This window comes from Plasmodium malariae (assembly GCF_900090045.1).
Source record: "Plasmodium malariae genome assembly, chromosome: 12".
In the NCBI taxonomy this organism is placed as follows: Eukaryota; Apicomplexa; class Aconoidasida; order Haemosporida; family Plasmodiidae; genus Plasmodium; species Plasmodium malariae.
Window position 1 is genome coordinate 1,785,319 of NC_041786.1, and position 17,281 is coordinate 1,802,599.

Genomic DNA, 17,281 nt, shown 5'->3' on the forward strand with positions numbered 1-17,281 from the left:
TTACAATTTTTTTTTTTTTTGTTTTTTCAAGTTAAAATTTTTGCGAATGCAAGATTCACAATGTACAAATTTATACATAAATTAATAACTCATTATATGCATATTTATAAGTAAGTATATTTTACAACCCTACAAGGGTATATACAAAATAAAAATAAAAAAAAAAAAAAAAAATTTCCCACTTTAATGCACGAATTTACTCTATATTTCTTTTACTTTTCCCTTTTTTATATCTTTTTCCAGTTAATTTTTTATTTTATTTTTTTTTTCCAATTTTTAAATATTCCTCTTGAACTCATGAATATATGATGATTGGCTTCCCCAGGATTATTTTTTTTACTCAGATAGAAATGAAAAAAAAGACATGAAAGGCTGATGTGAAGAAGCTTTTTCACAATTATCCTTCGTTTTTGTAAAGCTTAAACTGTTTTTATTTAAGTTGTAATATTCCAAAAAATGAGAATCTTTTGTGTTCGTCTTTTCGTTATTCAAGTTTAACTGAGTCGTACGGAATTTCGATTTCATGGCTAGTAAATCTAATTCACTTTTTTCCCCTAAATAATTTTCTTTTAATTTCTCATTATATAAATTTATTAAATAACCTTCTTCTGTAATATCCGTTGTACCATTTATAGCATTCGTTTCTTCTCTTTTATTATCCGATTGAACACTTATCATTTTTTTATCCTTTTCCGTGCCAAATTCCATAATTTCGTACATGTGTCCCTTAGGAGTTTTCAGTACTTCTTCCTGATTTGCAAGGTTCCATCGTTCTACTTCCATATCTACGTCCGCATCATTATCCGAATCCATTCCAGCATCTATATCAACATCTATATCCTCTTTTGTACCTGCATCGACATTTTCCCCTATTATTTGTGCACCCATTTTTGTGACTAAATCTGCACATAGGTTTGCATCAACAACTGCTGACCCTTCTTCATGTCCATCTTGTCCCTTCGTGCCTTGACTATTACTCCCCGTCATCCTCCTGGTATTTATATCCATCTTTTTCAACTTGTCGAAAGTAAATTCTTTATTCCTATTATAGATATAATTTTTCGTTCTGTCTGTAGTTCTCTTTAATTTTAAAACCCTATTGAACTCAACTACACCTATAATTTCGTAAGTAATTTGGGCAATATTATCCCACTGTTCAGGAGAAAAGACTAAATTTCCCTTAATAATTTTACCATATAAACTTTTCAGACATTTAATAACTTCTAACAGATTAACTTCATTACTATGCTTATCTTCATCCAAACTGTTACTACTACAACTGAATTGATTACTACCATTATTATTTATTATGTCTACATCTTTATTTTTATTTGAAATTCGAGTATTTAAATTTTCATCAGTTTCTAGGTCGTCTTCCTCATCGTCAATTACATCATCACTTGTAACCTCTTGTTCGTTAAAGCTAATTTCATGCTCAGCTGTACTACAACTTGAATAATTCTGTTTATCTTTTAGAATGTTAAAGCTTTTGTTAAAATTTTCGTTGGTATATATCTTATCCGTAAAATTAGCACACAAATTTGATTTGGACGATAAGTCATTGCTACCCTTTGATGATGTATTATTATTACCAATTCCATTTATTTCCCTACAAATTAGCTCATTGTAATTTGCACAATTCATCATACTAGGAGAACGACGAGTATTATTAAGTGTGTTCACATTCCCTTTGATACTGTTCAGAACAGTAGTATTGATTGCATTTACTTCTATTTCACTTCCAAACCCATTCCCCATTCCACTGTAGATACTACCTCCGATGTTGTTCATACTTACACTATTTATATTACTTATTGTTGTTGTGTTGTTACCAATACTACTGCTATCATAGTTTGCAAATGAATTAATAGAATACATTAATTCATTTTTTCCTGTATACCTGTGTAAGCTTCTGTCAAGAGGGCTGTGATTAAATAGATTTAATTTTATATCCTCCTCAGAATAATTTAGTAAATTCTCGTTAAAAGATAAAGAATCTTTACAAACACTCATTTTACATGAATCATTTTTGTTTGATATAGAATCTTTAGAAGAGTAAGCACTCAATGCAATACAATTTAATTTATTATAGTTAGTTTCATTTTCCGTCATATCATCTATAAGTAAATCACTTCTCTTCTTAATTATTGATGAACCATTCTTCACATACTTATTATTGTCATTCATGGACACACAACTACTCTTATTGCTTATATCTATTTTATCAACGATAATTATATTCGGTATATTCGGTATGTTAATGCCATTAGTAAAAGGTAACTTATATGATCCTGGGACTCTCGTTTCAGCTAGACCGTGAATAAATGGACAGTAGTAAGTATTACATGATCCTTTCTTATAATCTTCACATCTCTTCGTTTTATAATAAAGCGGATGATATAAAATCTCTTCAGACGAATGTGCAAAAGGGCATTCACCTCCTCTTAAGCATAAACTGTTTATTGAACCATCACTCTTTGTTTCTACATCTGGACACATTACTGTTATATAACGAATAAAAGATGAATCACTTAAATAGAAGGGACATCTTCTATTCCAAAATTCGTTATGGCTATATTGGCATCTATCTAGTCCGAAATTACAACCTCCGTTCAACAGTCTTTTGCATTGCTTTGTTCGAAAGCGACTGAGGTCCTCTTCACTCAACAGAGTTGCATACACCATTGTTCGAGAGGTAAAAGGTATGTTTATATATATATATATATTAGGGAATAGGGGGAGAGAAGCACCAGCACCAGAAGGAGCAATAGCAGCAGTTGCAGAGGTATAAACAAGGAGAGATGAACAAAAATATAAACGTAATGAAAAAAACAGAATAAAAGTGAACAAAGTAAAACTAAATCAAAAATAAAATAGAGCAAAATGAATCCAAATAAAATAAAACTGAAGAAAATAAAAATATATAATGTAAAATTAAATAAAATAAAGTACTACGATATTATTGTCTTTCTCTTCAATTTGATCTTCGCATAGGTAGCTTATATAATATTTATACACATGTAGATTTATACCCATGTAGATTTATACATATGTAGATTTATACATATGTATGCAATAAGACGAGCTATCCAAATAAAATATATGAATAGTTAATATGGTTTATTATCTATAAAAGGAACAAAATAAAAGTAAAACCAAAAAAATATTATTTAAACAATAAACTTTATATTAAGCAAATGGATGCTGCAAATAAAAACAAATACGTGACAAAAAAAAAAAAAAAAAAAAAAAAAAGAAAGAAAAAAAAAAAATTATTTTTTCAAGTCTTCACTTAAAAATAAATCTTAAAATAAACACGAATAATTAAAATTTGAAAGTTAATCAAAATAAATTAAATCTACGTAGAATAAAAAGAGATGCGCCAAATAACAAAGAAGAGCATAATACATATGTACGTATGTATAAATGTATATATATATATATACATACAAATATATATATTATATTTCCCACGTGCACTTGTATGAATACATTATTTAATAAAAACACAATATAGAAAGGTGTAAACAAATGATAATTTTAATTTTATCAGAAATTCGGTTTGAATAGACGTCAGGGAAGATGTGTCTTTTTCTACGGTATCAATTTTTCTGTAGTAGTGCAAGGTGCAAATATGTATGCACAGGTATGGGCGTAGGTATCTATGGATGTATGTATTATATATGTATGTATTATATATGTATGTATTTTCTATTATGGATGTATGCGTGCATTTGTTTTTTTTTTTTTTTCTTTTTGTAAGATCTCTACATAAATGTAGCTGGGAAAAATCTGCTAAGGTGCAAATGTTTATATTTATCATAAAAATACAAAACAAATTAAAAAAAAAAAAAAAGGAAAAAAGAAGAAAAATGAAAATTTTATCAATCCTACGCTATTTTCCTTAGGAAATATTAATGTAGAAATATTAAAGAACAAATTAAAAATAGCACAACTGAGTAAAATTAAATAAATAAATACATAAAAAAAAAAAAAAAAAGGTGCTAAAAAAAATTCAAATTTTAAATAGACAAATTGTAAATTAAAACTATATGTTGTGTTAACAAAATATACAAAAAAAGGGACTATATAGAAACATAAAAGTGAATGTATGATGGGGGTTTCTAATAAAAATGTTAACATACTCTTTATTTTTCATAAGGCAAAATATAGATTAACTGATACGTATTATAAAATATACAAATTTCTATTTATTAAAATGAAGTTTTAACATACATGACTACTACTACTATTATTACTAAAAAAAAAATAAAATAAAATAACTTTTTTAATCTTTTTTATTTTTAAAATGTATTAAAATATTTAATTGTATAAAATTTAAAAAAATAAAAAGAACGTGTTCTAACATGTACACAACATTTCGATGAAAAGCAAAAGTATACTTGTACATATAAGTACAAACATATATACATATAGGTATTTGTTTATATTTATACACACATAACAGATGTTCTATTTACTTTAATAAAAAATTTTAAAATACAAAATAAAACAAAAATTGTATATAAACTTCTATGGGTTTTCATGAAAGGGAATTTCCACTTACATATTTTTTCTTTTACTCTTTAAAACATTGATTACTTTAATTTATTTTTTTCTAATATTTGGATATACGTTGCTTGAAAAAGAATAATAAGTCTTAAAAAGACAAATTGTTAGGAGTTGCAAATAATTAGATAATCTATGTATGTATGTATATATATATATATATATATTAGCATTAAGGGCAATATAAAAAACTGGAGGTACTTATAATTATATACAATTTTTATAAATGAAGTTATTAAAATGCAAATGCAACATTTACTAGTATATACGTTATGGATAAATTAATGCAATACTTGTATACATACACATATATATCTATATATAAAATTTACTTTTCTGTTACATTTATTTTGTTTTTTCTTGTTTTTAAAAATAGTTAAAAATATAAAATTAAATATTAATAAAATAAATCTTTATGGTCTTAGTTTTCAAAAAGTAGCATTAAACTTTTTTTTTCATTTTTTAAATTCTCAATTATTCTTCTGTTTTAAATAAAGGTAAAATGAAGGTGTAAAATAAATGTAAAATATATCACATAATTTTATGAGTTTTGTATATTACTTATACTTAACCAATCAATACACGAATTAAACAAATTTTCAAAACTTTGTTTACATATATATATGTATATATATATATATGTAGTTTGCTGGTACTACAAATATGTACATTTATACATAACACATGTATTAGTTTTTATTTTATATGATAAAACAAAAAATAAATGAAATAAATATTAAAGAAACTTTCTGTTTTCTTCTATTTTAAAAAATAAATGTTTATGGAAAATTAAAAACACCATATAAATATTATTATAATTACTTGTTATTATGTTGTATATATAATACATAATACGAAATGGTGTGTACTAAATCTAAAATTCTGTTAAAAAAATTTTTTTTTACACTTTTTTTATAACTAGTTTTTAAAATTGTCTATACAGCGAAAAAGAATTTTTATAATCTAATGAAACATAAAGTAGGAATCAAAAAAAGAAAAATTTATTAAAAAGGACGGTGTAGAAAAATTATAAAAAATAAGTAAATAGAAAAATGGTAAATAGAAAATTAGTAAATAGAAAAATAGTAAATAGAAAAATAGTAAATAGAAAAATGGTAAATAGAAAAATGGTAAATAGAAAATTAGTAAATAGAAAAATAGTAAATAGAAAAAAAGTAAATAGAAAAATGGTAAATAGAAAATTAGTAAATAGAAAAATAGTAAATAGAAAAATAGTAAATAGAAAAATAGTAAATAGAAAAATAGTAAATAAAAAATAGTAAATAAAAACTAATCGTGGGTTACGTGTAATTCTTAAAAAAGGTGTTCCATAAGTGTACAAAAGTTTAATATAAAAAAGTTTTTTTGGGAAATGGTGTAAACTTAAATGACTACCAAGCATTTACGTTAAACGAAATAAAACGTAGGTGCAATTCAAATTAAAAAATATATATATATATATATATATATATATATATATAACACCATATTATAGTGCATAAATGTTAAAATTGAAAAGTTTAAATTAATTTAAAAAGAAATGAAATTTGGGAAAATTAAAGATTAAGATAAACAATAGGACAAAGGGGCAAAGAAGAAAAACAAAAAACAAATAAAGGTGCAATTCGATTAGAAGCGAAATTGAACTTAAATATCTACCAGTTAAATACTTTAAAAAGGAAAAACAAAATTAATAAACAAATAAACTAATAAAGAAACTAATAAAGAAACTAATAAAGAAACGAACAAAAAAACAAACAAATAAATGTCCTCATATGAAACTGGTATAGAATTTACACCATATATGTATACATGTGTACATATATGTACATATAAAAATAAAATAGACGTCGTTATATTTATGTTATGTTGGCATTCGTTTATTGCATAAAAATTAAAATTTACTATTAATTTTCGTAATTTTTGTAAAAAGAATAAATATAGCAATATTTTATATATTAAAAAGTCAAAAAAAAATTTACAGCGACATTAGCTATGAAATTTAAAAATTTTTAAAGTCCATTCGTAATGTTATTACGTGTTTATATATATATTATTTTTCTTTACGTATAATGACATTATTTATTACATATTTTTAAGCTTTCCTAAATCAACCAAGTACGGTGTATGAATATATATACACATATATATATGTATATTTATATATATGCATAAAATAAATCACAAATATAGCATATATAACTTTTTTTCCTTTTCTATAAAAGTTTTTATATATATATATATATATATATATATAAGTAAAAAAAAAAATTATAAAATTTTTTGTGCAAATATATTTTAATGGTTATTTAACTCTATTTTTTGTTATTTTTTTTGTTTTTTTATATTTTCCCATTACCATTTAAAAAAAAAAAAAAAAAATCAAACAATCAAAAAAATTATAAAAGATAAAATTATGAGCTATAGGAATTGAGTTTAATATATTTTATTTTTAATAAATTGTAACTGCATATGTATATATTTATATATATGATCAAATGTATAAATGTGATAAAGGATCAAATATTAAAAACAAATTAATAAAAGAACCTTCTGGTGAAAACTTTAATTCATTTCTTATTTTTAAAATTTAACTAGTTATTGAAAAAAAAAAAAAAATTATTAAAAATTAAAATGAAAAATATTTTTAAGTTATAAAGTATTTATTAATTTGTTGAAAAATTGTAAAAATATAAGACACAACAGAGTGTACACTCCTTGCATCTAAATATAGATCATCACATTTAATGTCTAAAAAAAGAAAAGTAATATATACATGTACATACACAAATACACGCATATTTGCGTTATTTGTATTAGTATTTTCCTAAAATATTAATTACTCAAAACTATATCTTCGGAAATTTTGCGTACCAAATGAGATGTTAATTATGTATGTAAATATATATATATATATATATATATATATATACATAAATAATTTCACATGTTTGGTACACCGGGTTAATCATACAATATAAGAGTACTTCTAATTACACGTGTATAAACCGAAAAGTAAAAAAAAAAATATATATTGTTCAGCAGATGCCAAATATCATTAAATACATTCCTTGTAATGGTCTAATTTTTTTAAATGCGTTCTCCCAATTAAAAAACATTAAAAATTGATAAAAATATATATATATATATATATGGAGAGAGATATATATATATACATATAATATATACTTAAGCAAAATTTAAAAAGTGTGTTATAAAAAAAAAAATATAAATAAGACTAAGGTTTAAACATATAATCAATAAGTTATGGTATTTTATATACCAAATAATCCATTGTTTTTTTTTTTTTTCCTTTTTCAACAAAATTATTTGTACTTGTATAAAAGCACATGCATGCTAGCATTTTTTTCTCATGTTAAGTGAAAAAATAAAAAAGTAAGACTTTATTATTTAGAAGTTCTTACAAAATTACTGTTGGCAGTGAGAATACTTTTTAGTTAAACTTTTCGTTTTTTATTTGGTTCATTATTTCTGAAAGATAAATCTTAAATGAAATTGATGATCAATAAAAGAAAATGCTTTTTTTCCATACACAAATTTTTATGTATAATTATTAATTGCACATGCAAAAATGTTGAGGTAAAAGAATTCCTTTTTTTTTTAATTTCGTAATTGTCCATGCTATAATATAAAAAAAGAAAAAAATTATTTGCATGCAAACGTTGTAATTACATGTATATTTTGAAAAAAATATATAATTTCGTATGTTTGAATTTTTAAAAAATATATATACATTTTTTTTGTTATTGTTCTATCTTGTACTATTTTAAAATTAAAATTTTTTGTTAGTACGAATAAGTATAAAGACAAGCTCATTTTTCTTGAATTGGGTATATTGTAGGTACTTCTTGATGTGTACGTGTGTATATATATGGGGTGCTTATATATATATATACACACACATGTACGGTTTACTGTATAATTTATTTTCCTTGCTTGTTCATGTTAAAAAAGCTTTTTTGTTGACATTTTTTTTGTTAAAAATATCGTCTAACAATAATTAAAATGGTAAAACACAAATGGCTAGTTATATAATTGTAAATATATTCATGTAGTTATAAACTTACAAAAAGTTCGAAATTATGTTCTCTTCTGCGATCGAAGGTATCGGATTTTACTATACATAAATTTAAAGAAAACAATATTCGTTTCATTTCTAATACAAAACATGCTTATATTACTGTTACGAATTTAATTGAAAATGCTCAAGATATTTTAAAAATTGTTGAAATAAAAAAAAAAAAAAAAACTCAAATATGCATTATGTATTTTTTAATTTTATTTGACGACTGTAACATTAACATAACTCCTTGGAAATATTTCTGTAGTTCCGTTTATTGACATATGTATATATATTTATAAGCATACATACACACATACATACACACAAACATACATACATACAAACATACATACACAAACATACATACATACAAACATACATACACACAAACATATATACATACAAACATACATACACAAACATATATACATACAAACATACATACACAAACATACATACATACAAACATACATACGCACACGTTTTGCTTATAACATACACAGCTTAAAAAACAAAATTTAATGTGCGAGGGAATGCAAAAAAGGCCAAGAAATTAAAGATGTTATAAATGAAATAGCTGATGTATGCTAAAAAAAAAAAAAATTTTTAATTAAAAATTAAATATTTAAAATTTTAAATATTCATTCCAAATTAAATCTGTATTTGTGTGTGTTAAAAGCTATATCCGATTTGTTCTTCTCAACTTTAGTAATATCATGAAAATCTAAAGATTTAATTTGAGGTACGTAGTGAATTACAAAGGGTCTGCAAAAATATCATTAAAGAAAAAATGTAATTATCGCAATTAGAGAAAAAGACTTACTCAACGTAGGAGTGGACTTTAACTTTGTTCATGCAAGTTTGGAAAATTTAATTGAAATAGTGTATCTTATACATATACCCACATACATGTATATAATACATATTTGAGCGTGCATATATTACCGATAAAATTTATTATATAGATCCATAATCGGGTTATTTTCGACTGTCAGTTTTTTTAGCTTGGGCAAGGATTGGAGTTTCTTAATTTCGTTAATGTTTTCTAATTTATTTGAATGTAGGTATAAGATTTTAAGATTATTTAACATAAGCAAGTTATTATTTATTTCTACTAAATTATTAAAAGAAACGTCTAATGATATAATATTGGAATAATTAATAGATGACTCCATACCTTTTTGTTGATATATATGACCTAAAAGATCATTCAAAAAGCTCAAATCATCTAAATTATTATTATTTATATTTAAAAATTTGGAATTATTAGATACATTAATTTCTTTATTATTATATTTGTAAATTGTTTTATTTAAGTCGAGTACATCCTTTTTTTTGAAATTAATTATTTCATTTGTACCAGCCCATATTTTTATAGTATTTTCTAATTTAATATATTTTTCAACCCTACTGCTTTCATCATTATTTAAATTATCGTTTAAGCCTTTTCTTTTATCAGAAGTATCTGATTCCTCATTGCTTTCTCCACTCTTGTAAGGAAAAGATTTTTATAATATATTAATGCCTTTCGGTTCATACACATAAAATACGCATATACCATAAAATTATAATTTTTTTCATTACTATGTTTTTATTATTAATCAGGGAAGTTAAAAATATTTTAGCTATTTTTAAGTTACCAAAGAATCATTAGCTTCGTAAAATGTTTGCATATTCCCATATTCCTTGTAACTTAAATCTAAAGAATTGAAGTTATCCATACCTGTACAGTGCTTATGCTCTTACAATAAAGAACGTTTCGGTATTTTTCTCTATGTGTTTATATGAATATATATAGACACACATATGTATACATACATATATGTATATATATATATATATATATACATAAAAAATACACAAATATATATGTGTATAAATGTGTAAAAGCGTTAATATTATTATAATAGCCTTTTTCTTTATTCAGCTGTATTAAATTTTCATTTCAACATAAGAATAAGCCCATTTTTAACGAAAAAAAAAACTTCAAATTATAAGGTTAAAATAAAACGTAAGAAAATGTAGGACGAATAAGAGAAAACTGCCACATCATGTTACCATGTTTCAGTGGAGAAAAACAATGTAAAAAGATACGAAAAAAAAGGAAAAAAAAAAGGGGCGAATAATGCAAAATGAAGAAAAATGCAAAATAAAGAAAAGCACAAAATGAAGAACACCAAATGAATAAAACATATACATATACGAATTTTCAAAAATAGACAAAAATTTTAACTTGAAATTTTTTTTTTTTTTTTTTTTAATTTTGTACATTACGATAAAATTTTACTTAATTCCTATGATCATATTAATGGATAATTTCCAATATTCAAATTAATTAATTATACCACTTTATAATTTCCAAACTTTCTATCCACTTAAATATGACTGCTTCTTAATATATGCATTTAATATGTAAAAATTAATCAGTAGGCTCCTTTTATAAAAGTATACAAAAAAAAGAAAAAAGAAATTAAATTATTTTTTTGTGTTCATAAATTTTGCTTTTTTTAAAAGTTTTCTTTTGATTTTTTCATTTTCTTCAATATTTTTCAATTTTATTTCTAAAGGTAAAGGCATTTCAGTTATTCCTGTAATACAATTTAACTTTTCCGAGTTGTTAATTGAACTCTTAACTTTTAAATGGTCTGATAATTTATACAAATCGTTGATAGTGTTTCCCTGATCTTGTTTCTGCTCTTCTTTATATGACTCTTCTTTTGCATCTTCTCCTTTCTTTTTCTTATGTTCCTCTTCTTCAAAAAATTCCTTCATATTATTTTTAATAAAAGATTCTATATGCGCTTCTTCTATTTCCTTTTCCGTAATGTTTTTTGTAAATTGTTTTTCCAATAATTTATTTTCCTTTTCATCTTTCTCTAATATTTTTGATTCATAACTTAAGTTTTCAGCATTTATTCCTTTCTTTTTCAATCTTATATTTTGAAGTAATTTAAGATTCTTTGATGCTCCTAATTTGAATAGTTTATCCTCTTGCTCATTTTCTCCACTATTATCATCGCTTTTAGTTTTTAACTCTTCTTCTTTTTCTAAAGGAATTCTTTTACTCCTACTGTCGACTTTTAATTTTCGCTTCTTTATCATAATAAGGGCGGGGGAGAAAAATAGGAACAAAAACAAAAGTTAAAAGGTTTTATAATTTATTTCACATAACTTTTATTCTTTCGTTTTTTGATCTTCGCTCTTTTACTATTTGTCCTTTCCTCTTTGCCCCTTTTTTTTTCACTGAGCATGAACAGCAAGCCCCATAGCTAAAATGTTTTTTACGATTCTTTAAGCAGTTAAGGTACAAGGAATCGGAACAGCTGTTGTTAAATTGTACATATATGTATATATACATATGTGTACAATTTCCATAGATATATATATGTATACTAGGCTATATATTGTGTAGAGAATATGGCTTTTTTACAAGAGCATATGAAAATTAAGCATTCGCTAATGTGTTTATAAACAAGTGTATCTTACAAAGTACCTTCATTGCCCTTCGTTCCCATGGCAATTTCAATTATTTCACTTAATTTTTTTTTTTTTTTTTTTAAATGAAAATATTATGCAGCAAGAATTGCTCTGCTTAAAAAGCTGTAACAGAAAAAACAATAAAAATTCTCATCTGTACATAATATACTGAACTTTTCGGCTTAAAATTAAAGTACTACTGTGTTCTTCCATTTTAAGCATAATGATATACACCTTTTAAATTACTTTCTGGCAAACATAAAAATAATATACTTCAAAAATTCATATGTATAAGTGCACATGCCATGCTTCCAGAAAAGTGCGCATTTTCTCTTCTTCAAAAAATGAAAATATACGTTTATTAATCACTGTTTTTTAATATATACAAGGGATATGTCAATATATACAAAAAAAAAAAATAAAAAAATAAAAAAGGATAAAAAGTTGAAAATATATGCTCATATCGCAAGCATTTATTTTTAATTATTTTATCAGTATACTTTATTATATGTATATAAAATAAATGTGTAAAAATAAACTGGAACAAATAAGGCTAAACCTTACTATATATATTGTACATGAAATAATATTATAATTTTAAAATATTAACTTTGTTTCGAGGATAAAATTAAAATATATAAAAGGAGTACATATACATAATTAGCAGTGTATTTATTTATTTAATTACGTAATTATCTCTTGTTTTTTCATAATTCGACAAGATAAAATTTCTTCTACTTTTATACAATTTGCAGCATTTGCTGATGCATAACAGACTGTAACTAAAAAAAAAAAAAAAAGTATAACTTATTTGGAATTACTTATAATTACGTAATACTTAACATTTCGTAGAATTAAAAATTTTGAATAATACCCTATTAATTATTTGTTATATGAATATGATGGATATTACAAAATTACCAAAAAGCTAAGTTTCTGAATTTATATGATAAAATAAAAATGTTTTATTAAATTGCAATTAATAACAAATGCAAGGAAAAAATAAAGAAATGTTTATTTTTGAAGAAATATGTTTTCATCTTTTTGGAAAAATTACTAAGTTACAAAAAAAGTTTTCTTCCATCAATATATGAAAACTTTATCTTATATTTAATTAAATTTTTCCATTTACCAATAATAAACAGTTAAATTTTAGGCATTTGATTACCTTACAAATATAAGACGATTATGTATAAATTAAACTTGAAATAAATTGACGTTTGAATTGAATATTCAGTGGAGTTGTCTTTTTTGCCCATAAAATTGTCTTTTTTTTAAAAAAAAAAAGAGCAAATATATATTTCTGTTTACACATAAATATACATATATATATATATATATATATGTAAATTACAAGACTTTTTTCTGTTTTTCAAAAAAAGCTATTCATTAAAACTAACAAATGCAGTAAAAACGACCTTACAGTTAAAAAACTATATTGATGAGTTATAATAAAAGATTGTTAAAAATGTCATACAATTACCTTTCGTTTAAAGAATTTTCTTTTAGAAACAGTAGTAAATATTAATGTTCTATGCAAACATAAGCATATACATGTTCATACATGTGTTCATACATATATTTATACATAAATGCATAAATATGTATATAAATATGTGCATAATAATATAACATAAAAATGAGACGGTTGTCCTTTGACAGCGACATACTTACAAAGTATAACAGATAAAAAAGAAGAAAAATAATGATAGTAAATACTTACATTTAAAGTGTTCAAATAAAAACAAACAAAACTTCAAATAGTAAGAAAAGCATATAATAATACAAATAAAAAGGGAAAGGTTCTTAAAAAAAAGAAGCATAATTTTAAATTAATACGTAAGGATGTTATAAAAAAAAAAATATCTTGAAAAACTAAAATGTAAAAAATGACGAATAAAAGTTTGGACTGTAAAAAAAAATGATTACTCCACAGTAAAACTCAAAACACAGCAAATTAATCAAATAATTGTGTAAGACAATATTGTAAAAAATATAGAACATAATCATCTGTATATATATATATATATATGTAATATAGGGTAACAATAAAGATGATGAAAAAATAGCAGAATGTACAGAACTGCACTGTGTTTCCGTATCCTAAAACTAGAGTTATGCACTTCTATATACTTAAGCATATCACAGCAATACAACTTTTTTTTTTTTTTTTTTTTTTTCTTATAATTATACATTTATGTAATGTATAGAATTAAAAAGAAAATAAACATATCACAAATATACGAAGTTCATTTACATATATATAAATACAAGGCTCAAAAATTATTTACATATTAATAATTTTCTTACTTCGAAAGAGAATACTAAAACGAAAAAAATTTGACTTAGTTTTTTTTTAAACAATTTTCCTATTACCTTTATTTTATCTTTATATCACCTTTTAACTATTTATTTATTTATTTTTTTTTTTTTTTTGGATAACATTTTTATGAAAGTTTATATCAGAATAACATATTTTGTAGATACCCCTTTGTTCATTTTGCTAGCATAATGTATAATACATAAAAATATATATATCAAAATATATTTTCGCGATAAATTATAAATTCAAATTTTATTTTTATTTATAATCACAATTATTCGTCTTTACAACACACCATTTTATTTTTAAGCACTAAAAATATATTACGCATATTTATATACATATAAATATATATGATACATATTGTTAAAAAGGGTCCAATATATAGCTATATTATTTTTCATATTTTCTTGTATATGCATACATATATATATAGATATGCATACGTACATATGATATATATATTTATATAATACATAAAATATACACGTTATATATATATATATATATATATATATATATATATATATATGCATATTACCTATATATTTATGTATACATTATATATAAATTTCTATGCATTATAGGTGTTGGAAAAATTTTTAAAAAAAGAAGTTTAAGAAAAATATAACTTAGCTATGAAAGGTCAGTTTAACAGTTAACGTTAAAATGAAAACAAGATCTTTTTTTTTATTTCCATATCTTTTTCCATTATTTTTTAATTTCTCTTTTGCCGTCTTGACAATATTTTTTCATTTATGATATATCATTGCATGTAAATTTAGAATCTAACATATATATGCATATATGTACATATATATATGTATACATATGTATGCATATATGTTTATATTGTATTACTTGTATATAATATACGCTTGTTAATGAGAAAAAAAAAAAATATTTTAACTATACCAAGCAAGAAACTTATATTAGCAAAAATATGAAAGAAATTAACTAAGAAAAAAATTTTTCCTATGTAACAATAAAAATAATTTTAGTGCACATTTTATTTACTCCTGCATAACGACAAATAAACTTGTTCCTTTCAACTTCAATTATGATAAAATACAAATTTTACGATTTTTTTTTTTTTTTTTTTTTTTTTTGTGTATATTATTTTCTCTTTACAACAAATATGGGATTACCAAAAATTCCAACATTTTATGTATCATCATATTATATGTATGCATATATATATATATATGATAAATGTAATGTATATTATATATATATATATTAAAAAAATAAAGGCACATGAAAAAAAAAAAAAACTAACCCCTCCCCACCTGATAATTTTTTTATAAAAGCATATATTTTTTTAACTTTTTCTTTTACATAATAAATGAATTATCATTTTATAAATAATATTATATTTAAATAACATATGTACATATATATAAATATATATATACATCCAATTTGATTATTTAAGTATACAAATATCAATATAAGTATAATATTATTTTGTTATATGTGCACTTAAAAAATTATGATAGTAAAAATAAAAAATTACAGATTAAAAATGTATTAAGAGCAATATGCATAATCGTTTTTTTTTTTTTTTTTAAAATACATATAAAATTGTAAATTGAGATTATATATTTTTTTCTTGAAATATTATTTTTATATTTTCAAATTTTTACCATTTTATGTAAGTTTTTTTTTATCTTTTTATTAAAATTTTGAAAACATATTATACATATATAAGTAAAACGAAAATAGCACTTTTAAATAATTATTATTTATATATATATATATATATATAATATATATATATATAACAAATGTAATTATGAAATACTATGTTGATATGACAAATTATAAAAATGGAAAAAAATTGATGAAGTTAAAATACATATATATAATGTTATATATATATATATATATATATATATATATACATATATATATATATATATTTATTATATGTAATTAAAAGCACTGAATAGTGATCGAGAATTTTTATATAAAAAAATAGATGATAAATTTTAATTTTTTTTTTTTTTTTAATTTCATGAAGTCTTTTTTCCCAACTGTTATTTATGGAAAACACAAATTATTATTATTATTATTATTTTTTTTTATTTATTTTTTTTTTTAAATGATACTTCAAAATAAAATATTATTTTAAGGTTGTTTCTTTTTTAAGTGTTATATATGTGAATATATACAGATATATACATATATTTTCTTATGTATATATTTTTTCTTATATATATATATTTTTTCTTATATATATATATTTTTTCTTATATATATATTTTTTTTCTTATATATACTTATATTTTTATATATGAACATATATGTTCATATATATACTATGCCTTTATACATATATGCACGTACATTCATATTTATACATATATATTCATATATATACATGTACATTTATATATATATATATTGTACATATATAAATGCAACTTTATATGTTGTGTTTTAAAAATATATATTTTTTTATGACGTTAATTTTTTTTTTTCATCTTCAATGATTTATTGTGCAAATTTATGCTTATTTTTACACCGTCAAATGCAAAATTATAACATTAAAGGAAAATAGATAATTAAATGTGTATGTGTATATTCGTATGTTAAAGGAAAAAATTATTGTGTATATGTATGAATATATATATATATATATATATATATGTGTATATTGAGCATATATTTTTACTGCTATACATATGAACAATTCTTATGCATGAACTTGTATTAAGGAAAAACGCATGTATATTTATATTATGTATATATACATATATATATATATGCACTATAATAAAACAGTTACATAAAACTCCTAGGAGTTTTGTTAAGAAATTATGTGA

At 22.2% G+C, this 17,281-nt stretch overlaps 3 protein-coding genes across 3 annotated transcripts; all 3 read right to left on the minus strand.

The window, feature by feature from the left end:
* Nucleotides 1–336: 336 nt before the first annotated feature.
* PmUG01_12048500 (zinc finger protein, putative) lies at nt 337–2,685 on the minus strand (the record flags this gene model as incomplete). The annotated part of the gene is made up of 1 exon (XM_029006704.1): nt 337–2,685. The coding sequence occupies one exon, from the start codon at nt 2,683–2,685 to the stop codon at nt 337–339; it is 2,349 nt and encodes a 782-aa protein (XP_028863166.1).
* Nucleotides 2,686–9,294: 6,609 nt separating this feature from the next.
* LRR14.1 (leucine-rich repeat protein, putative) lies at nt 9,295–10,374 on the minus strand (the record flags this gene model as incomplete). Its single annotated transcript, XM_029006705.1, has 3 exons — nt 9,295–9,418; nt 9,599–10,143; nt 10,294–10,374. The coding sequence occupies 3 exons, from the start codon at nt 10,372–10,374 to the stop codon at nt 9,295–9,297; spliced, it is 750 nt and encodes a 249-aa protein (XP_028863167.1).
* Nucleotides 10,375–11,128: 754 nt separating this feature from the next.
* PmUG01_12048700 (conserved protein, unknown function) lies at nt 11,129–11,755 on the minus strand (the record flags this gene model as incomplete). Its single annotated transcript, XM_029006706.1, has 1 exon — nt 11,129–11,755. The coding sequence occupies one exon, from the start codon at nt 11,753–11,755 to the stop codon at nt 11,129–11,131; it is 627 nt and encodes a 208-aa protein (XP_028863168.1).
* Between the last annotated feature and the right edge of the window lie 5,526 nt (nt 11,756–17,281).